We start from the raw sequence: 22,555 nt of genomic DNA on the forward strand, positions 1-22,555 counted from the left end.
ACTGTTGAATATTTTATCAACGTTTATGATGAGTATTTCTGTAAATTGATGTGCTCATTCACCGGAGGTTTTGGGAGGCAAAACATTTCTGAACATTACACGCCAATGTAAAATGGGTTTTTTGGATATAAATATGAACTTTATCGAGCAAAACATACATGTATTGTGTAACATGAAGTCCTATGAGTGCTATCTGATGAAGATCATTACATTTTACATTTTAGTCAATTAGCAGACGCTCTTATCCAGAGCGACTTACAGTAGTGAATACATACATTTCATTTCATGCATTTTTTTTTTGTCCTGGCCCCCCCGTGGGAATCAAACCCACAACCCTGGCGTTGCACACACCATGCTGGCGTTGCAAACACCATGCTCTACCAACTGAGCAACAGGGAAGACATCAAAGGTTAGTGATTAATTTTAGCTGTATTTCTGTTTTTTGTGATGCCTCTCCTTGCTTGGAAAATGGCTGTGTGGTTTTTCTTGTTTAGGTGCTGTCCTAACATAATCTAATGTTATGCTTTCGCCGTAAAGCCTTTTTGAAATCGGACAATGTGGTTTGATTAACTAGAAGTGTATCTTTAAAATGGGATATAATAGTTGTATGTTTGAGAAATTTGAATTATGAGATTTTTGTTGTTTTGAATTTGCCGCCCTGCTATTTCACTGGCTGTTGAATAGTGTGTCCCGCAGGTGGGACGCTAGCATCCCACATACCCCAGAGAGGTTAACCTAACTCCTAAACTTAATCCTAACCCCTAACCTAGCGAACATTAGCCAGCTAGCTAACGTTAGCTACCTAGCCACCTAGCTAGATTTCATAACATACACTATATTTACAAAAGTATGTTGACACCCCTTGAAATTAGTGGATTTGGCTATTTCAGCCACACCCATTGCTGACATGTGTGGCTGTCCATAGACAAACATTGGCAGTAGAATGGACTTACTGAAGAGCTCAGTGACTTTCACTGTGGTACCGTCATAGAATGCCACCTTTCCAACAAGTCAGTTCGTCAAATTTCTGCCCTGCTAGAGCTGCCCCGGTCAACTGCATGTGCTGTTATTGTGAAGTGGACACGGCTTGGAGCAATAACGGCTCAGCCGCGTAGTGGTAGGCCACACAAGCTCACAGAAAAAGGACCGCCAAGTGCTGAAGCGTGTAGCGCGTAAAAATCGTCTGTCCTCAGTTGCAACACTCACTACTAAGTTCCAAACTGCCTCTGGAAACATCAGCACAAGAACAGTTTGTCGGGAGCTTCATGAAATGGGTTTCCATGGCTGAGTAGCCGCACACAAACGTAAGATCACCATGCGCAATGTCAAGCGTCGGCTGGAGTTGTTTAAAGCTTGTCGCCATTGGACTCTGGAGCAGTGGAAATGCGTTCTCTGGAGTAATAAATCACGCTTCACCATCTGGCAGTCTGACGGACGAATCTGGGTTTGGCGGATGCCAGGAGACTGCTACCTGCCCGAATGCATAGTGCCAACTGCAAAGTTTGGTGGGGGAGGAATAATGGTCTGTGGCTGTTTTTCATGGTTTGGGCTAGGTCCCTTAGTTCCAGGGAAATCATAACGCTACAGCATACAATTACTTCCTAGATGATTCTGTGCTTCCAAGTTTGTAGCAACAGTTTGGGGAAGGCCCTTTCCTGTTTCAGCATGACTAAGCCCCCATGTACAATGTCAGGTCCATACCGAAACGGTTTGCCGAGATCGGTGTGGAAAAACTTGACTGGCCTGCACAGAACCATGACCTCAACCCCATCGAACACCTTTGGGATGAATTGGAAAGCCGTTCAACATCAGTGCCCGACCTCACTAATGCTCTTGTGGCTGAATGTAAGCAAGTCCCTGCAGCAATGTTCCAACATCTAGTGGAAAGCCTTCCCAGAAGAGTGGAAGCTGTTATAGCAGCAAAGGGGGGACCAACTTCATATTAATGCCTATGATTTTAGAATGAGATGTTCGACGAGCAGGTGTCCACATACTTTTGGTTATGAATTGTATACTACGTTTTGCAAATTCGTAACATACTGATAATACGAATTGTAATTCTTAACATATTATATAAGAAATGGGTGATGGACATCAACAAATGAATACATACGATATGAAACGTAGCATATCACACTAAATGGAGTTTCTCGGATTTCGTTACAGAATAATTCCAAATGCTCTGAGGCCAGGTTGATATAGCAGCCTATAGCTTAACTTCGTCTGTCCAACAGTTAGGCCTACCTCTTATTTCTTAAATAGGAAGAAATAGGTTCCAGCACTAAACCCTCTTGTTGTTTGTAGTCTAATTAAAACGAAGACGGTTGAAATTAATGTCGACTCAAATTGGCTACTTTCAGCGTCCCGAGCTGTTCCATTTCCGATTGATTGTGCCTTGCCTGCTGCTTGAAGTTTACCACCACATGTACGTTTTTATTTATTTGTGATTTTTTTTGCGGGGGGGTAGATCAGCTTTAATATTGCAAATAGATTCTAGCTTCCATCAATGTAATTGTCTGCATCATTTCCAATCCCCCATATATGTTTTTGTAAATATACAGTGCGTTAGGAAAGTATTCAGCCCCCTTGACTTTTTCCAATTTTGTTACGTTACAGCCTTATTCTAAAATGTTTTCAATTGTTTTCTTTCATCAATCTACACACAATACCCCATAATGGCAAAGTAAAAACAGGTTTGCAAAACAGAAATACCTTATCTACATAAGTATTCAGACCAGTTGCTATGAGCCTCGAAATTGAGCTCAGGTGCCTCCTGTTTCCATTGATCATCCTTTTGATGTATCTACAACTTGATTGGAGTCCACATGTGGTAAATTCAATTGATTGGACATGATTTGGAAAGGCACACACCTGTCTATATAAGTTCCCACAGTTGACAGTGGGTCAGTGCAAACACGAAGGAATTGTCCGTATGGGGCGCCGAGACAGGATTGTGTCGAGGCACACACCCCCCACCACTCACTCAGCCACAGCCTGCCTCACAGTCAGCAGCAGGTCACAGTGAAATATATATATTTTTTAAGAGAAACGGCGGCTGCGGTGCAACTGGTGTACACGGGGCATTAGAAATAGACCGCAACCCACCGCCAAAACATTATCACCATCGACATCGGTTTCAAGTAGAATTTTTTCAGAAAAACCACGAAGATGTCAACTGTCCACATGTGATGTCATGATACTGTATGTGTCCTGACCTACTGGCAAATATTCAGAAAATACATGTATATTTATTGGAGTAGTACCTTCTTCACATTAAAGCTTAAAACTGTGCATGCACCATTAAACAACTTGGAAGTATAATTATTACTGGGTAGAGACATCATTTGGATGTTAATAACAAATGTTCTGTGTAAATTGCAGAGTCAGCACATTCATTAACTCTACAATATTTGCACAATAACCTAATGGATATACAACAAGGAAAACAATTTGCCCACTCAGCCTGAAGCCTCAGTCATAAGTAACACAGAAGACATGTATTGTACAGGAAAACATTTATTCCGGTTGTGTCCGAGTGTGCAAAACCCCATGAAGGAGTTACTGCAACGAAATGAAAATGAATTAAACTCACAAGAAACTGTAAGAGAAATCAATTTAAATATGGTACTGTTCTTTTCTCCAGTGTAACAGAACTTGAGAGGTTGCAGTGCATATAACGCAAATACATCACTAACAGTTGCAGATATGATCAAATATGACAGTGGAGTAGTTTGGCTTTCCACAACCAAATGCATTCATAGACATGAGTCTACAAGTATGTCAGAGAACTGGATATGAAATACATTTACATATTCACTTAAATACACTGTAAAACGTCTAGTTTATTTGCCGTTTCAAATACCCGGTACTCTGTTAGAAAAGTAATAACAACGACGTCTGGTGTTTGATGTTGGGGAGAACATGCTGGTCCTAAGAGGTAAAGCTGAGTTTGAAGAGCACAGTCTGGGGAGTGGTGACATCTGCTACGGCCAGCTCCTGCCCATCTAACAGACCCAGCTCTGGGAAAAAAGTTCATTACAAGAATGAGTCCAACCACAAAGAGGACTAGAAGCACACACTATAGACAGTAATGAAGGCTGGGTAAGCATAATGTCATCAATATGAAACACTATTATACCTGTATCAAACCTACATGGCATATATTACAATTAGGGACCTCACCTTTCAGTGACTTGCTCAGATTGGGGCGTGTCCTCTGTTCAATTGACGCGACAGTCTGTCAAAGCAAAATATGAGTCAATAGCCAGCCAACCACTTGTATGCCTGCTCAAGACTATTCTTTTCACCGTGATCAGAACAAAATACATTACATATCGCATATCAAAATGTGAAAATTCACCTGTAAATACAATGTTTTATTTTTTCCTTCCAATGTCGCAGTGATGGCTGGAGATTTCATTTGTCTGAAAAATGTACAGTTGTGCGTGTCATTATGACCAAGACGCAGTCCAAACTATAATATCACATTGGGGTCACAGAATTCAGGAAACATAAAACCTACGTGGCAGGATAACTTACAGAGAAGCATTTTCAGTCAGGTAATCTAGCACCTCCTGGAGCTTGGCTGAGGGAGAGAAATGCAGGTCCTGGGGGACTTGGCTGCAGGATGAACAGTTCTCCTGACATTTCAAACAAATATAGAGGTGTTAGACAAAAATGTATTATTATCATCATACCATTGTTAACCTGAGAGCTGTACACAGAAATCCCAGTACACAGAAAACCCACCTTTCGCTCTGCCTCAAACGTATAGGTGTACAGACCATCAACGTCATTGAACACCATGTAGTTGTTCAGAGGAATGTAGGCACTGCAGACAAAGCGGAAAGTCATGAAGCTGTTGTGGAATGCATATGCACTTCCATGTACTTATGGACTGGTTTAGTAGTAAATCAGCAATTGAAAACTCACCTTGATGCTATTTTGAAGACCTCCGTGGCACAAGCAGCTAAAATGGGGTCAAAAAGTAATTAGCTAAAGACATTTCTATTTACTAACAAACAAATACAGAAAATCCAATCACAATGCTGCCTAATGTTTAATACAGCTCGTAAAACCTTTATGCACAAATAAAACTAGCCAAATAAAACGTTCACATTTCCTTTAGTGTGTACTCATTTACCAGCAATGACTGCATTTGTGGACGCCACAGCCGGGATGATCCTCTTTACAACACCTGTAGCACATGAACAAAAATGAAACATTAACTGTGACAATACTACCGGTCAACATTTTTAGAACACCTACTCATTCAAGGGTTTTATTAACGTTCCTACTATTTTCTACATTGCAGAATAACAGTGAAAACATCAAAACTATGTAATAACACATATGGAATCATGTACTAACCAAAAAAGTGTTAAACAAATCAAAATATATTTTAGATTTGTGATTCTTCAAAGTAGCCACCCTTTGCCTTGATGACAGCTTTGCACACTCTTGGCAATCTCTCAACCAGCTTCACATGGAATGCTTTTCCAACAGTCTTGAAGGAGTAAAAAAATATGCTGAGCACTTGTTGGCTGCTTTTCCTCCACCCTGTGGTCCGACTTATCCCAAACCATCTCAATTTGGTTGAGGTCGGGGGATTGTAGAGGCCAGGACATCTGATGCAGCACTCCATCACTCTCCTTCTTCGTCAAATAGCCCTTACACAGCCTGAAGGTGTGTTGGGTCATTGTCCTGTTGAAAAACAAATGATAGTCCCAAAAAGCAAACCAGATGGGATGGCGTATCGCTGCAGAATGCTGTGGTAGCTATGCTGGTTAAGTTTGCCTTGAATTCTAAATAAATCACAGACAGTGTCACCAGCAAAGCACCCCCCCGCTTTACGGTGGGAAATACACATGCGGAGATCATCCGTTTACCCACACCACATCTCTCAAAAGACACGGCGGTTGGAACCAAAAATCTCAAATTTGGACTCATCAGACCAAAGGACAGATTTCCACCGGTCTAATGTCCATTGCTTGTGTTTCTTGGCCCAAGCAAGTCTCTTCTTATTATTGGTGTCCTTTTGTAGTGTTGTCTTTGCAACAATTTGACCATGAAGGCCTGACTCACGCAGTCTCCTCTGAACAGTTGATGTTGAGATGTATCTGTGAAGCATTTATTTGGGCTGCAATTTCTGAGACTGGTAACTCTAACGAACTTATACTCTGCAGCAGAGGTAACTCTGGGTCTTGCAGCAGAGGTAACTCTGGGTCTCTCATTCTTGTGGCGATCCTCATGAGAGCCAGTTTCATCATAGCGCTTGATGGTTTTTGCGACTGCACTCCAGTAAATTGTCCGTATTGACTGACCTTCATGTCTTAAAGTAATGATGGACTGTCATTTCTCTTTGCTTATTTGAGGTGTTCTTGCCAAAATATGGACTTGGTCTTTTACCAAGTAGGGCTATCTTCTGTATACCCCCCTACCTTGTCACAACACAACTGATTGGCTCTAACGTATTAAGAAGGAAAGAAATTCAACAAATTAACATTTAAGAAGGCACACCTATTAATTGAAATGCATTCCAGGTGACTACCTCATGAAGCTGGTTTAAAGAATGCTAAGAGTGTGCAAAGCTGTCAAGGCAAAGGGTGGCTATTTGAAAAATCTCAAATATAAAATAGATTTTTATTTGTTTAACACTTTTTTGGTTACTACATGATTCCATATGTATTATTTCATAGTTTTGATGTCTTCACTATTATTCCACAATGTAGAAAACAGTAAAAATAAAGATAAACCCTTAAATGAGTAGGTGTCACAAAACTTTCAACCGGTAGTGTACATTCTGGCTAAAATTGCAAAGGAAGTAAAAAAAATTAAAATAATCTATTGTAAATGGGGTATTGTAGATACGCTGAGTGTACTCATGCCCAAATATTATTAACAGTTTAAAAGCTTGTTTTTTTTCTGGCTGTGGGTCAGATTCAGGGTTGAATATTTTCCCGGTATTTTACAAATGTTCCCAGCAAGGCACTACAGAGGGTTGTGCAAACGGCCCAGTACATCACTGGGGCCAAGCTTCCTGCCATCCAGGACCTCTATACCAGGCGGTGTCAGAGGAAGGCCCTAAAAATTGTTAAAGACTCCAGCCACCCTAGTCATAGACTGTGCTCTCTGCTACCGCTCGACCAGCGGTACCGGAGCGCCAAGTCTAGGTCCAAGAGGCTTCTAAACAGCTTCTACCCCCAAGCCATAAGACTCCTGAACATCTAGTCAAATGGCTACCCAGACTGCGGAAGTGTCATTCTAAAGCATATAAGGCATATAAACATCTCTGTATTTGATTAGAAGTTTGAAAATTCAAGCCTGATGTTGCCTGAGCCTGATAAGCCATACATTAAAGACATTTTATGAGCCCAAGCCCCAAAAATCCCAAATGATTGTGCCGTTATCCAATACAGCAGGTATTCCCAAACTGGGGTACGTGCAATGCCGTCGGGGGTACACCAAATAAAAATGTGATTCACATTAAAAAAAAGATATACATATATAAAAACAAAAAAAAATGTTCTTCACATTTTCAAACAGTCCATTTAGTAAGGCCTGCGTGCATAGAGACACATACCAGCTCTACTGGTAGTACTGCTACTACTAGCAGTACTACACCTGCATCTATCGACGACACAAGTTGTTCTGCTTCCAAGAGCACATCCAATGCTAGCATCAGTAATTCTACATTTGCTGTTCGCCCAGCTAGCATGGACACTGACAGTTGTGAATCTGATGCAGCCGAAAAGCTACTGCCCCCTTACCCGGGAAAGCACCGAACAACAGACAGGGACGTTGGACCATCGAAGAGGTGTAAATATGATGAGAACTACATTGATTTGGGGTTCACTTATATTGGGAGTAGTGCCTTTCCTCAGCCACAGTGTGTTATATGTGCAAAAGTACTATCTCACAACTCAATGAAACCTTCACTCTTGTACAGACATTTAGAAACAAAACATGACAATATGAAAAATAAGCCATGGGAGTTTTTGAGCGAGAATTAAAATGCCTTTCGAGTAGTAAGACATGTATAAAAGCAACAGATACCATTAACAAGAAGGGGCTAGAAGCGTCTTATATGGTGAGCTACCGAGTGGCTAGGACAGGCAAGCCCCATACTATTGTGGAGGACTTAATTCTTCCTGCTGCCGTGTGTATAGCTGGGACAATGCTGGGGGAAAAAGTAAAAAAAACTAGACAGACAATGACTTCATCAAATAACACCGTTTCACGACGCATCAGTGACATGGCAGGAGATGTTTTGAAACAATTACAAGCCAGTGAATTCTATGCGTTACAGCTGGATGAGTCAACAGACGCGTCGGGCCTGGCGCAACTCCTGGTATATGTCTGTTACGTTTATGGGGGGTCAATTAAGGAGGACATCCTCTTCTGCAAACCAGGATAACAGGAGAGGATATTTTTAAAGTACTGGACAGCTTTGTGACATCAAATGGACTTGTGGTCAAGATGTGTTGGTATCTGTACTGATGGCGCAAAAGCCATGACAGGGAGACATAGTGTGACAAGTGCAAGCAGTTGCTCCCGACGCCACTTGGGTACACTGCAGCATCCACGAGAGGCTCTTGCTGCCAAGGGAATGCCTGACAGCTTGAAAGATGTTTTGGACACTACAGTGAAAATGGTTAACTTTGTTAAAGCAAGGCCCGTGAACACTCGTGTATTTTCTGCATTATGCAATGATATGGGCAGAGACCATGTAACGCTTTTACAACATACAGAAGTGCGCTGGTTATCAAGGGGCAAAGTATTGACACGTTTTTTTTTAAATTGAGAGACAAGCTTATAGTTTTCTTTACTGACCATAAGTTTCACTTGTCTGACCGCTTGCATGATGACGAGTTTCTCACACGACTGGCCTATCTGGGTGATGTTTTTTCTTGCCTGAATGATCTGAATCTAGGATTACAGGGACTCTCCCCAACTATACTCAATGTGCGGGACAAAATTGAGGCTATGATTAACCTGTTGGGGATAGGGGGCAGTATTTGCACGGCCGGATAAAAAAACGTACCCGATTTAATCTGGTTACTACTCCTGCCAAGTAACCAGAATATGCATATAATTAGTAGATTTGGATAGAAAACACTCTAAAGTTTCTAAAACTGTTTGAATGGTGTCTGTGAGTATAACAGAACTCATATGGCAGTCAAAACCCTGAGACAAATCCTAACAGGAAGTGGAAATCTGATGTGTGGAATCACTTCAAACCTTTGCCATTGAAACACACAGGGACTTATTAATCATTTAGCACTTCCTAAGGCTTCCACTAGATGTCAACAGTCTTTACAAAGTGGTTTGAGTCTTCTGTGGTAGAAACCGACCCAAAGAGAGGCTTGGGAAGTTGGTCACAGGGGGAGGGCCGTTACTACTATGACGCGGGCGCCCATGGGAACCCTTTTGTTCCGAAACGTTTAGTAAGACAATGCAATCGTCCGCCTTGAATATTATTGAAGCTCTGGTTGAAAAAGGCCCTAAAGATTTATGTTATACAACGTTTGACATGTTTGAACGAACGTAAATATATATTTTTTGCACATTAGTGACAAGTCCCGCGCGCTTCAGTACATTATGAGTAGCCTTCGGAACGCGCTAACAAGAAGGAACTATTGGGACATAAATTATTAACTTTTTTGAACAAAACTACATTTGTTGTGGACCTGGGATTCCTGGAAGTGCCTTCTGATGAAGATAATCAAAGGGAATATTTACAATAGTATTTTTGATTTTAGATGGTTCCAAGATGGCGCTAACATGTATCGCCTAGCCTATTTTTCTGAGCATACAACGTCGTTCATTGCAAAGTGTGATTTCACAGTAAAGTTATTTTTAAATCTGGCAATGCGGTTGCATTCACGAGATGTTAATCTATAATTCTTTGAATGACAATATTACATTTTAACAATGTTTTCTAATAGTAATTTTGTAAATTGTAGCGCTGATTCACCGGAAGCATTTGAGGGAAAATATTTTCTGAACGTCACGCGCCGATGTAAAATGCTGTTTTTATATATAAATATGAACTTTATCGAACAAAAAATGCATGTATTGTATAACATGATGTCCTAGGAGTGTCATCTGATGAAGATTGTCAAAGGTTAGTGCTGCATTTAGCTGTGTTTTGGGTGTTTGTGATGCATCTAGTTGCTTTGAAAATGGCAGTGTGATTTTTTTGGCAGGGTACTCTCCTAACATAATCTAATGTTTTGCTTTTGCTGTAAAGCATTTTTGAAATCGGACAACATGGTTCGATTCAGGAGAGGTGTATCTATAAAAGGGTGTAAAATAGTCATATGTTTGAGAAATTGAAGTTATAGCATTTATGAGGTTTTGTATTTCGCGTGACGCAATTCCACTGGCTGTTGACTAGGGTGGGACGCAAGCGTCCCACGTTCCCAGACAGGTTAAGAAGTTGGAGCTCTTCTCTGTCTGCATTCACAAGGACAACACACAGGTCTTTCCATCATTCTATGTTTTCTTTGTGTGCAAATGAACTCAAGCTTACTGGCAATGTCAAATGTGATATAAAGAAGCACCTGAGTGAGCTGGGTGCCCAATTACGCAGGTACTTTCCCAAAACGGATGAAACAAACAACTGGATTCATTATCCCCTTCATGCCCTGCCTCCAGTCCACTTACCGATATCTGAACAAGGCAGCTTCATCGAAATTGCAACAAGCGGTTATGTAAAAATGTAATTTAATCAGAAGCCAGATTTCTGGATAGGGCTGCGCTCAGATTATCCTGCCTAGGCAAATCGCGCTGTTAAGACATTGATGCCCTTTGCAACCACGTACCTATGTGAGAGTGGATTCTCGGCCCTCACTAGCATGAAAACTAAATACAAGCACAGACTGTGTGCAGAAAATGATTTAAGCCTGATTTAAGCCTCTAATACAACCCAACATTGCAGAGTTATGAGCATCCTTTCAAGCACACCCTTCTCATTAACCTGTGTTGAGTTATTCACAATTTTCGATGAACAAATAAGGTTTTATATGTAAGATGGTTAAATAAAGAGCAAAATAATTGATTATTATTATATTATTATTTGCGCCCTGGTGCTATAAGAGCTCTTTGTCACTGTTCTGACAAAAACTCAGTCATTCTTATGTTTAACAAATGTATCATATAGTGTGTGTGTGTGTGGCAGGCTTACAATGATGGCAAAAAACAACATTTGAGAGTGCGCTGACCCTGGTGCTAGAGGGGGTACGCAGCTGGAGGTTGAATGTTTGAAGGGGTACGGGACTATACAAAGTTTGGGAACCACTGCAACAGCTCTCTAGGCTCTCTACTCTTTTCTATTTTTACCAATGACCTGCCACTAGCATTAAACAAAGCATGTGTGACCATGTATGCTGATGATTCAACCATATACGCATCAGCAACCACAGCTAATGAAGTCACTGAAACTCTTAACAAAGAGTTGCAGTCTGTTTTAGAATGAGAGGCCGGTAATAAACTGGTCCTAAACATCTCTAAAACTAAGAGCATTGTATTTGGTACAAATCATTCCTTAAGTGCTAGACCTCAGCAGAATCTGGTAATGAATGGTGTGGCTGTTGAACAAGGACGGCAGGTAGCCTAGTGGTTAGAGTGTTGGACTAGTAACCGAAAGGTTGCAAGTTTAAATTGTTTAAGGCAATGCTACCAAATAATAATTGAGTGTATGTAAACTTCTAACCCACTGGGAATGTGATGAAATAAATCCTTCTCTCTATTATTATTCTGACATTTCACATTCATAAAATAAAGTGGTGATCATAATTGACCTAAGACAGGGAATTTGTGCTAGGATTAAATGTCAGGAATAGTGAAAAACTGAGTTGAAATGTATTTGGCTAAGGTGTATGTAAACTTCTGACTTCAACTGTAGTTCTGTCCTTGAGCTGTTCTTGTCGAATTGTGTTCTGTATTATGTCATTCTGTATTGTTTTATGTTTTGTGTGGACCCCAGGAAGAGTAGCTGCTGCTTTTGCAACAGCTAATGGGGATCCTAATAAAATACCAAATACCCTTTGCTATGAGACTCAACATTCTTTTTCCATTGATCATCCTTGAGATGAGGAGTCCACCTGTGGTAAATTCAATTGATTGGACATGATTTGGAAAGGCACACCCCTGTCTATATAAGGTCTCACAGTTGACAGTGCATGACCGAGCAAAAACCATGCCACGAGGTTGAAGGAATTTCCCGTAGAACTCTGAGACAGGATTGTGTTGAGGCACAAATCTGGGGAAGGGTACAACAACATTTCTGCAGCATTGAAGGTCCCCAAGAACACAGTGGCCTCCATCATTCTTAAATGGAAGAAGTTCTTGAACCACCAAGATTCTTCCTAGAGCTGCCGCCCGGCCAAACTGAGCAATTGGGGGAGAAGGGCCTTGGTCAGGGAGGTCACCAAGAACCTCCAGAGTTCCTCTGTGGAGATGGGATAACCTTCCAGAAGGACAACCATCTATGCAGCACTCAGCACACCAATCAGGCCTTTTGGTAGAGTAGCCAGACAGAAGCCACTCTCAGTAAAAGACACATGACAGCCCACTTGGCGTCTGCCAAAAGGCTGCTAAAGGACGCTCAGACCATGAGAATCAAGATTCTCTGGTCTGATGAAACCAAGATGGAACTCTTTGGTCTGAATGCCAAACTTCACGTCTGGATGAAACCTGGCACCATCCCTACGGTGAAGCATGGTGGTGTCAGCATTATGCTGTGGGGATGTTTTTCAGAAGCAGGGACTGGGAGACTAGTCAGGATTGAGGGAACAGAGCAAAGTACAGAGAGATCCTTGATGAAAACCTGTTCCAGAGCGCTCAGGACCTCAGACTGGGGCGACGGTTCACCTTCCAACAGGACAACAACCCTAAGCACACAGCCAAGACCATACATGGGTGGCTTCGGGACAAGTCTCTGAATGTTCTTGAGTGGCCCAGCCAGAGCCCGTACATGAACCCGATCTAACATCTGTGGAGAGACCTGAAAATAGCTGTGCAGCGACGCTCCCCATCCAACCTGACAGCCCTTAAGAGGATCTGCAGAGAAGAATGGGAGAAACTCCCCAAATACAGGTGTGCCAAGCTTTTAGCGTCATACCCAAGAAGACTTGAGGCTGTAATCGCTGCCAACGGTGCTTCAACAAAGTACTGAGTAAAGGGTCTGAATACGTATGTAAATAAGGTATCTGTTTTTTATTTTTCATACATTTGCAAAAATGTCTAAACCTGTTTTTACTTTGTCATTATGGGGTATTGTGTGTAGATTGAGGGGGGAAATTATTTAATCTATTTTAGAAGAAGGCTGTAGCATAACAAAATGTGGAAAAAGTCAAGGGGTTTGAATACTTTCCGAATGCACTGTATATACAGGCTTATTATCTAGTAATCTATTTCTCTTGTTATCAGGTCATTTATTCTTCTCTTTTGGCTTACCAGAATATACCGTTAGACATTAGCCTTCAGCTCAAGTAGACTATATGTAGGTCTAGGTTTTGATTATCAGGTCAGTCTCACTGTGCATGCTGCAGATGCATCAACTACTGCTGAACAACTTCAGTAGGACATTAGGCTATTTAGATAAGGTGGGTACGTCGCCAATGTTATTTGCGGTTTTGGGGGTTCGTTAGTAATACTGTATGTTATGCTATGTAATGCTACTGTATGTCATGGCTGAGCTGTGCCGCTCTGCAGCAGTCTACTGTATGGTCTTCGATCTGTACAATGTCTTCTGTTATTTAACCACGTATGCCTTTTCTATTCCAATTTCAGGAGAGCAAATGTGCCTTATGTTCCAATAGCAGGGATTCAGTTCATATTGAGCGTTAGGACCTTTCAGCATGCAGACTGCTCAAGAATCCATCTGTCTGCCTACTCTTCATGGACTACAGAGAGGCAACGAACATGCATATCAGTATCTCTCCTCTCTCTCAGTAGCACAAGTTTGAGTTCACGTTAAGGCAACGGTGTTGGGTTTACATTATGCTTTTCCAGAGGCGGTCCGTATGATGGCTTTAGGGGTTCTTCAGTCTGATTACACTAAATGTTCCTTCCCTTTAATCTTGCATGATCTCTTAAGTTCTGTGGAACATTGTTGTCATGTGGAACATTGTCGTCATCATCAGAACACTGCTTTGTCCTCTCATGTTGTGCTGCCTGCATGCTGAGTACGGGCAGCACCTGGCGAACCTCTGTTCAACATTGATGCTGGCAACCAATGACAAGACACTGGAACTCATCACGGTTCTGGTTCCTTTGTCAGCACTGAGGGATAGCTCTGAGTTATTGGCGCCCAATTCTGCATCGGCGCCGCTACTGGTTCTCAATTGATCCCAGCTTCACTCTGATCCTCTGCTGCTACAATGTATTGATTCTGAGCTTGTGAAACATATATGAGTTCGTGCAGTATTCTTGCTCCCACCCCAGCCTCCACCTTTTAGGTTCCCTGTTCCTGCTAGGGGGATTGGTATAGCTTACCGCACTCACTGCTCGTAGGCTTTATTTTATATGGCCGCTTTACTCGGGCAGTGAGTTACCCTGAAGGAGCAGAGCCTATATCGCCAAGACATGCATTATTCATTGCTGAATAAATGGATGAGCATATTTCTACGCAGCGTGTTCTTTCTGAAATGAAACGTTTTGTTTTCCTTAACTTAATCATTGTAATGGCATGCTTGAATAATACAGGATTAAAAAAAGATGTAGACGGCTTTCACTTCTCTTCATACAGATTGAATGGATATGGGTGTACAAAAAAATGTTATAGCCTACCGCCATCGTGCGTTCTCTCTTGATTCAAACTCCCATTACATGTTAAAGTCCTTGAAAAGGCTATTAGTATAAGAAATGCCCCCCCCCCCCCTCCCCTCGATTAAACATTTTGTGGGACTACCAAGAGCTAAGGGGTGTTTTTTAAAGGAGAGAGGCCAGGGGAGCGCAGGTGAGTATTGCGCAAGAGACAGGGCCTATAAGTTAGAAGCTTATGCATAACCCATCATTCATTAAGTAAATATACGGCTAATACTATTGAATGTATTACCTGAAAGAGGTAGGCTAGGACATTGAGAGATATATAACAATCTTGAACAGGATGATCTATTTTGAATGCAATTTGAATGGAATTGATTACGAGAAAGATTTGGAGTGGGTTTAAGCAGGAAATCTCAGTAACCTGTTTCCCGGTATTCAACCCTAGTCAGATCCTTACGGAGGTACAAGAATGGCAGCACAATTCAGTATGGCAGAATGTGTGTTCTCACCCTGGGTGAGTCTGTAGGTGACTCCTGTGATGCTGAACTCTGCTGCCCGCTCCTGAGACTTCTGGTACACCCACTGGATGTGCTCCGGGTCATCTGCGTCCAGCCCCACACCATCTGACAATACAACACACAATCAGGTTAGAAATATTAAGGGATCTTCAAGTAGAGTTGCAAGAAAAAGTATGTGAACCCTTTGGAATTACCTGGATTTCTACATAAATTGGTCATCAAAATGTGATCTGATCTTCCTCTAAGTCACAACAATAGACAAACACAGTGTGCTTAAACTAATAACACACATATCATTGTATTTTTCTTGTCTATATTGAATACATCATTTATACATTCACAGTGTAGGTTGGAAAATGTGTAGGTTGGAAAATGAATAGTCAACAGTCAGTGGAATCGTGTGGCGAGAAATACAAATACCTCATAAATGCAAAACTTCAATTTCTCAAACATATGACTATTTTACACCATTTAAAGACAAGACTCTCGTTAATCTAACCACACTGTCCGATTTCAAAAAGCAAAACATTAGATTATGTCAGGAGAGTACCCTGCCAAAAATAATCACACAGCCATTTTCAAAGCATGCATATATGTCACAAAAACCAAAACCACAGCTAAATGCAGCACTAACCTTTGATGATCTTCATCAGATGACACTCCTAGGACATTATGTTATACAATACATGCATGTTTTGTTCAATCAAGTTCATATTTATATCAAAAAGCAGCTTTTTACATTAGCATGTGATGTTCAGAACTAGCATACCCACCGCAAACTTCCGATGAATTTACTAAATTACTCACGATAAACGTTTACAAAATACATAACAATTATTTTAAAAATTATAGATACAGAACTCCTTTATGCAATCGCGGTGTCAGATTTTAAAATAGCTTTTCGGCGAAAGCACATTTTTGCAATATTCTGAGTAGATAGCCCGGCCATCACGGCTAGCTAATTTGACACCCACCAAGTTTGGCCCTCACCAAACTCAGACTTACTATAAGAAAAATTGGATTACCTTTGCTGTTCTTCGTCAGAATGCACTCCCAGGACTTCTACTTCAACAACAAATGTTGTTTTGGTTCCAAATAATCCATAGTTATATTGAAATAGCTCCGTTTTGTTCATGCGTTCAGTTAACTATCCGAAGGGTGACGCGCGGGCGCATTTCGTGACAAAAAAATGTCAAAATATTCCATTACCGTACTTCGAAGCATGTCAAATGCTGTTTAAAATACATTTTTATGCAATTTTTCTCATAAAATAGCGATAATATTCCAACCGGGCGATGTTGTATTCGTTCAAAGACTGAAAGAACAAAATGGAGAATTCACATGAATGCGCATCTCCAGTGTCACTGTCCCCAGGCAGGCCAGTAAGAAACAGAGCTGCTGTACTTAGCCCAGAGACTGCAGAGCTCTCATTCCACTTTCTGGCGCCTTCTGAGAGCCAATGGAAGCCTTAGAAAATGTCACGTTACAGCAGAGATGCTGTATTTTTGATAGAGATAACCTAGAAGGACAACAAATTGTCAGACAGGGCACTTCCTGCATGGAACCTTCTCAGGTTTTGGCCTGCCATATGAGTTCTGTTATACTCACAGACACCATTCAAACAGTTTTAGAAACTAGAGTGTTTTCTATCCAAATCTACTAATTATATGCATATTCTAGTTTCTGAGCAGGAGTAGTAACCAGATTAAATCGGGTACGTTTTTTATCCGGCCGTGCAAATACTGCCCCCTAGCCCCAACAGGTTAAAGCTCAACAGAAGTTGGGTGATGCAACAGGACAACAACCCAAAACACAGAAGTAAATCAACAACAGAATGGCTTCAACAGAAGAAAATACACCTTCTGGAGTGGCCCAGTCAAAGTCCTGACCACAACCCGATTGAGATGCTGTGGCATGACCTCGAGAGCGGTTCACACCAGACATCCCAAGAATATTGCTGAACTGAAGCAGTTTTGTAAAGAGGAAGGGTCCAAAATTCCTCCTGACCGTTGTGCAGGTCTGATACGCAACTACAGAAAAAGTTTGGTTCTGGTTATTGCTGCCAAAGGAGGGTCAACCAGTTATTAAATCCAAGGGTTCACATACTTTTCCCACCCTGCACTGTGAATGTTTACACGGTGTTCAATAAAGACATGAAAATGTATAATTGTTTAAGCAGACTGTGTTTGTCTATTGTTGTGACTTTAGATTTAGATGCACTATTGTAAAGTGGTTGTTCCACTGGATATCATAAGGTGAATGCACCAATTTTGTAAGTCGCTCTGGATAAGAGCGTCTGCTAAATGACTTAAATGTAAATGTAATGTAATGTGACTTAGATGAAGATCAGATCAAATTGTATGACCAATTTATGCAGAAATCCAGGTAATTCCAAAGGGTTCACATACTTTTTCTTGCCACGGTACCTAACGCTGGTACTACTAATGAAATAAATCTGTCACTCCTTATGGAGCATTAAAATATTTGAATCAAAAGCATAATCTGTGAGGAAACGAAGGCACAGTAATACCTGGTCAACTGACAAGCTGGTTGGGTACATACCTCCGAAGGGTTTCTCTTTAGGCCACAGCAGCATGCGGACATACTCAACACAATGTTCTGGTAACCGGGGCATGGAGGCTATCGTACACATGGGGAAGTTAATCTGACAAAATAAATATATTTAGAGGAAGAAACACATTAGATCCTGGAATAAAAAGAATAGCCATCCTGATACATCTGGACGTAAAACAAAAGCTAGCACACCTGTGGTGGGTAGAGCTCCAGGGTGCAGTCGATGCAGGCAGTCATGCCAGGGAAGATGACCCGAGCGTTTCCCTTGAAGCCCTCTGTCCCCCCGTCAATCAGCGGGATGATGGAGCTGGGGTCCAGCGCCCCGTCTTCATAAACCAGCAGAGACAGCTAGAGAGGAATTGAAAATCACACAGGGTAAATTGTGAAAAAGGCAGACCACACTGATCTCTGTTTAACAATCTTTTTTTTAAATCTAATGGACTGGCTTTTTATATATTGATCATGGAAATCTGTGCAGGACATTAGGGTACTCAAACAAGTGAGTACTAGATTGCTTTTGACTTGATCTATATTTAACTTAGAATACATTTTGTAATAACATACCAACATGCCATTCATCCACCTCCTGGCGATTATGGAGTCGAGTCCACAAACTATTATGTGGAATTCTGGGTGAGGGAGACAAAGCTGTAATTATTTAAAATGAAACAAAACATACAGCTAATTTGATATTTCCCATAATGAGTAATCTGGAAGAAGATGAGGATAGAAGAATCCCAGTACTTACGTCTGTAAAACGACTCATCAAAGTCTTGTATTTTCTTGAAATGGCTGTGCAATTTTATAAGGATATCAGTAGATTAGGGTGGCAGGTAGCCTAGTGGTTACAGCGTTGGGCCAGTAACTGAAAGGGCCCTGGTTTGAATACCCGAGCCGACAAGGTGAAAAATCTGTCAATGTGCCCTTGAGCAAGGCACTTAAACCTAATTTGCTCCAGGGGAGCAGTACTACTATGGCTGATCTTGTAAAACAACACCTATCCGGTGTAGGTGACAATTAAACTTTTTTTTATTAACCTGGGCTATAATAATAATAATGTATTATTATTTATTATTATTATTATTATTATTATTATAAATCAACTCCAAAATCATCCATTTTACTTAATCTCCAAAGGATACGGGACCACATTGCATCCTGGAATGCGGCCATTGATAAAATCCGCTGCAATGTCTGCCTTTGGCCGACCCACATCCTTCAGCCTTCAGAGATACACATACCATCCATTAGAAAAAGTATTCAGACCCCTTGGCTTTTTCCACTTTTTGTTACGCTACAACCTTACACTAAAATTGATCTACACACAATACCCCACAATGACAAAGCAAAAACAGGTTTTTAGAAATGTTTGCTAATGTACTAAAAATAAAAACTGAAATATATAATTTACATAAGTATTCAGACCCTTTACTTAGTACTTTGTTGACACACCTTAGGCAGCGATTACAGCCTGTCGAGCCTTCTTGGTTATGACGCTACAAGTTTGTCATACCTGTATTTCGGGAGTTTCTCCCATTCTTCTCTGCAGATCCTCTCAAGCTCTGTCAGGTTGGATGGGGAGTGTCGCTGCACAGCTATTTTCAGGTCTCTCCAGACATGTTTGATCGGGTTCAAGTCCGGGTTCTGGCTGGGCAACTCAAGGACATTCAGAGACTTGTCCCGAAGCCACTCCTGCATTGTCTTGGCTGTGTGCTTAGGGTCGTTGTCCTGTTGGAAGGTGAACCGTCACCCCAGTCTGAAGTCCTGAACACTCTGGAGCAGCGCTCTTCATCAAGGATCACTCTGTACTTTGCTCCGTTCATCTTTCCCTCGATCCTGACTCGTCTCCTAGTCCCTGCCACTGAAAACCAACCCCACAGCATGATGCTGCTACCACCACCATGCTTCCAAACATGCTGGTGCCAGGTTTCCTCCAGACATGACGCTTGGCATTGAGGCCAAAGAGTTCAATCTTGGTTTCATCAGACCAGTTTGCGTACCAATGCTGTTTCTCATGGTCTGAGAGTCCTTTAGGTGCCTTTTGGAAAACTCCAAGCGGGCTGTCATGTGCCTTTTACTGAGGAGTGGCTTCCATCTGGACTGACTGAGTGCTGCAGAGATGGTTGCCCTCCTGAAAGGTTCCACAGAGGAACTCTGGAGCTCTTTCAGAGTTACCATCAGGTTCTTTGTCACCTCCCTGACCAAGGCCCTTCTCTCCCGATTGCTCAGTTTAGCCGGGAAGCCAGCTTTAGAAAGAGTCTTGGTGGTTCCAAACTTCTTCCATTTAAGAATGATGGAGGACACTGTGTTCTTGGGACCTTCAATGCTGCAAAAAATATGTCTTACCCTTCCCCAGATCTGTGCCTTGACACAATCCTGCCTCTGAGCACTACGGACAATTCCTTTGACCTTATGGCTTGGTTTTTGCTTATATAGACAGGTGTTTGCCTTACCAAATCATGTCCAATCAATTGGATTTACCACATGTGGACTCCAATCAAGTTGTAGAAACATCTTAAGGATGATCAATGGAAACAGGATGCCCCTGAGCTCAATTTCGAGTCTCATTGCAAAGGATCTGAATACTAACGTAAATAAGGTATTTCCCATTTTTAAAACATTTCTAAAAACCTGTTTTCGCTTTGTCATTATGGGGTATTGTGTGTAGATTGATGAGGGATTTTTGTTAAATCAATTTTAGAATAAGGCTGTAACGTAACAAAATGTGGAAAAAGTAAAGTGGTCTGAATACTTTCTGAATGCACTGTATGTACAAAATCAACAACACCAATAACGACAAGGGATGAGTAGAAAAAAGTAAAAGGAAAATGATCTGACCTAAAGAGGAACTGTCTGTTGAGGTTGGAAACGTCAATGGTATCCATGTCAACAACGTGTATGTGACGAAAACCTGACAAGGCCTGGTCCACAGCATCCCCAAAAGATGGGAAAAAGACAGAGTGAATATCTATCAGAACCAATGTTGTTCTAAGTGTCCTAATTAAACTACTTAAGTAAGACTACACTGGGTATCTTTCTCCTCAAGAAATAGGCTATTCTACATTTCCATGAAAGATATGATACGCAAACTAACGGTTACTAGCAGAACAGTGTGTGCAGGTCTATCTCTCACATTGCCACTCATTGCAAAGGGAAAATATGTTTTAGAGTAGCATTTGCATTCAAGAGATGAAATCATACCAGATCTTTGAGAAGTTCACATCCAAGGCCACCTGCTCCAATAACAAGTATTTTGCAGGTGTCCAACAAAAACTGGAGCGACTGTAAGGAAATAAGCAAAACTTCCGTTAGGGTTAGGTTAATCAGTAATAAAGGAGGACATCACAGCACAATCAAAAGTATTCAGATGTGCAACTGAGCTCTGGTATGACATGAACCATGGCTTTTAGTATGAAATGATTTGCAACCCATTCAGTGCTGTTCCTTGTTTTATTTACAAACTTTGTGTATACACTGTGATGATTACCTCTGTGCTCGGCTCAAAGTCAGGGTGAGTGAAAGGTCCTGGTCTTTCCAGAAACGTACTGATGTGGTTCCATCGTCCTTCCCATTCGCCCCCGTCTCCGCTGCCCCCATCCACCACCATCCTGGAGAGAACACAGGACAGGAGTCCAGCTAAATATGTCAGTGGGGAGACATTTGAGGAAGATGAAACTTCATTATCTAATAAATGTTTTATTAATTAGAAACAGCTGCCATACATGTTTATAGCAGACATGCAAATAGCAGAGAAGCATTGTTATTTTATAAACAATAATATGTAGAAAGTACAGTCATGATTACCTAGCAGCAACCTTATGACATATCTTATTGTCTCATGTTTTTGTTTATAACTCTGTGATGGTTTAAACGTGTGTCGCTGCACCTAGGGTGCCATGCTATGGAAGAAGCACAGTACCTTATTGACAGCCAGTAAGTGGATAGCTAGCTAGCCAACACTACAGTAAATGTCTCAGCGCCTCTAGCACTGAGATGCAGTGCCTTAGACAGCCGGGTCACTCGGGAGCCCATTCAATGGTTGAATCGGTTTCAAAGCAGCCATTTGTAGGGATACTATGTTATAGACCAACAACAACAGGAAATATTTACTGTAGGCTAGTTAGAACTAGCTAGCGTAGCTATATATTTATTTGGATTTAGCTGCCGTCTGAGTTATTAGAGACAGATTTTTAATCCCTGCTCTATTCACCCTCTCAAACCTGCTGCCAGTTCTAGCAATTCATTACTAACTTCTCAGTCAGCTCCACTACTCTCCTTCTTTTCTTCTCCCTAAAAAGAGAGAATAAAAGAAGTTTCATTCATGCTTTGCTTTCAGCAGGTAACCAGTTAATGGGATGTGAAAGCATCGTTCGGGCAGTTAACGGCTATGTCTTGCTTGTTTACTTCTGCAGCTACTTACGGCTCGTCTGTATCCGCCATTTTCGTGCCCAGGAAGACAAATAGCTACCCACAATGCATTGCACGGACACCAGTGTGGAATGGACAGTGCAATCCCAGATCCTTGAAACGTCCCTATCATAAACCCTAACCTTTAACTCTTAACTTCTAACATTAACCCCTACCCTAACCTTAACCATTTTACATTTCTATGGGGTAAGGACGTCCCAAGGATTCTGAATAGCAAGGACCGTGTGGTGATGGTTTTTCTGAACTGATGGCAGTGGTGT

At 41.5% G+C, this 22,555-nt stretch overlaps 1 protein-coding gene across 2 annotated transcripts; it reads right to left on the reverse strand.

The window, feature by feature from the left end:
- Nucleotides 1-3,498: 3,498 nt before the first annotated feature.
- LOC115150783 (NEDD8-activating enzyme E1 catalytic subunit) lies at nucleotides 3,499-22,341 on the reverse strand. Of its 2 annotated transcripts, XM_029694456.1 has the most exons (18): nucleotides 22,288-22,335; nucleotides 22,119-22,157; nucleotides 21,355-21,475; nucleotides 21,069-21,149; nucleotides 20,706-20,788; nucleotides 19,010-19,090; nucleotides 18,616-18,659; nucleotides 18,432-18,496; nucleotides 18,060-18,215; nucleotides 17,856-17,958; nucleotides 15,285-15,398; nucleotides 5,144-5,197; nucleotides 4,933-4,969; nucleotides 4,750-4,831; nucleotides 4,540-4,640; nucleotides 4,361-4,424; nucleotides 4,183-4,237; nucleotides 3,499-4,019 (listed from the first exon to the last, which is right to left on the reverse strand). In XM_029694456.1, exons 1-18 carry the CDS (start codon nucleotides 22,305-22,307, stop codon nucleotides 3,931-3,933), a joined length of 1,389 nt encoding a protein of 462 aa, XP_029550316.1. In that variant the 5' UTR covers nucleotides 22,308-22,335; the 3' UTR covers nucleotides 3,499-3,930. The 2 variants fall into 2 exon arrangements, with proteins under 2 accessions (XP_029550316.1, XP_029550317.1); XM_029694457.1 differs by lacking the exon at nucleotides 22,119-22,157 and having other exon boundaries at nucleotides 22,288-22,341.
- Between the last annotated feature and the right edge of the window lie 214 nt (nucleotides 22,342-22,555).

The sequence above is a fragment of the Salmo trutta genome, chromosome 16, assembly GCF_901001165.1.
Source record: "Salmo trutta chromosome 16, fSalTru1.1, whole genome shotgun sequence".
Taxonomy (NCBI): Eukaryota; Metazoa; Chordata; class Actinopteri; order Salmoniformes; family Salmonidae; genus Salmo; species Salmo trutta.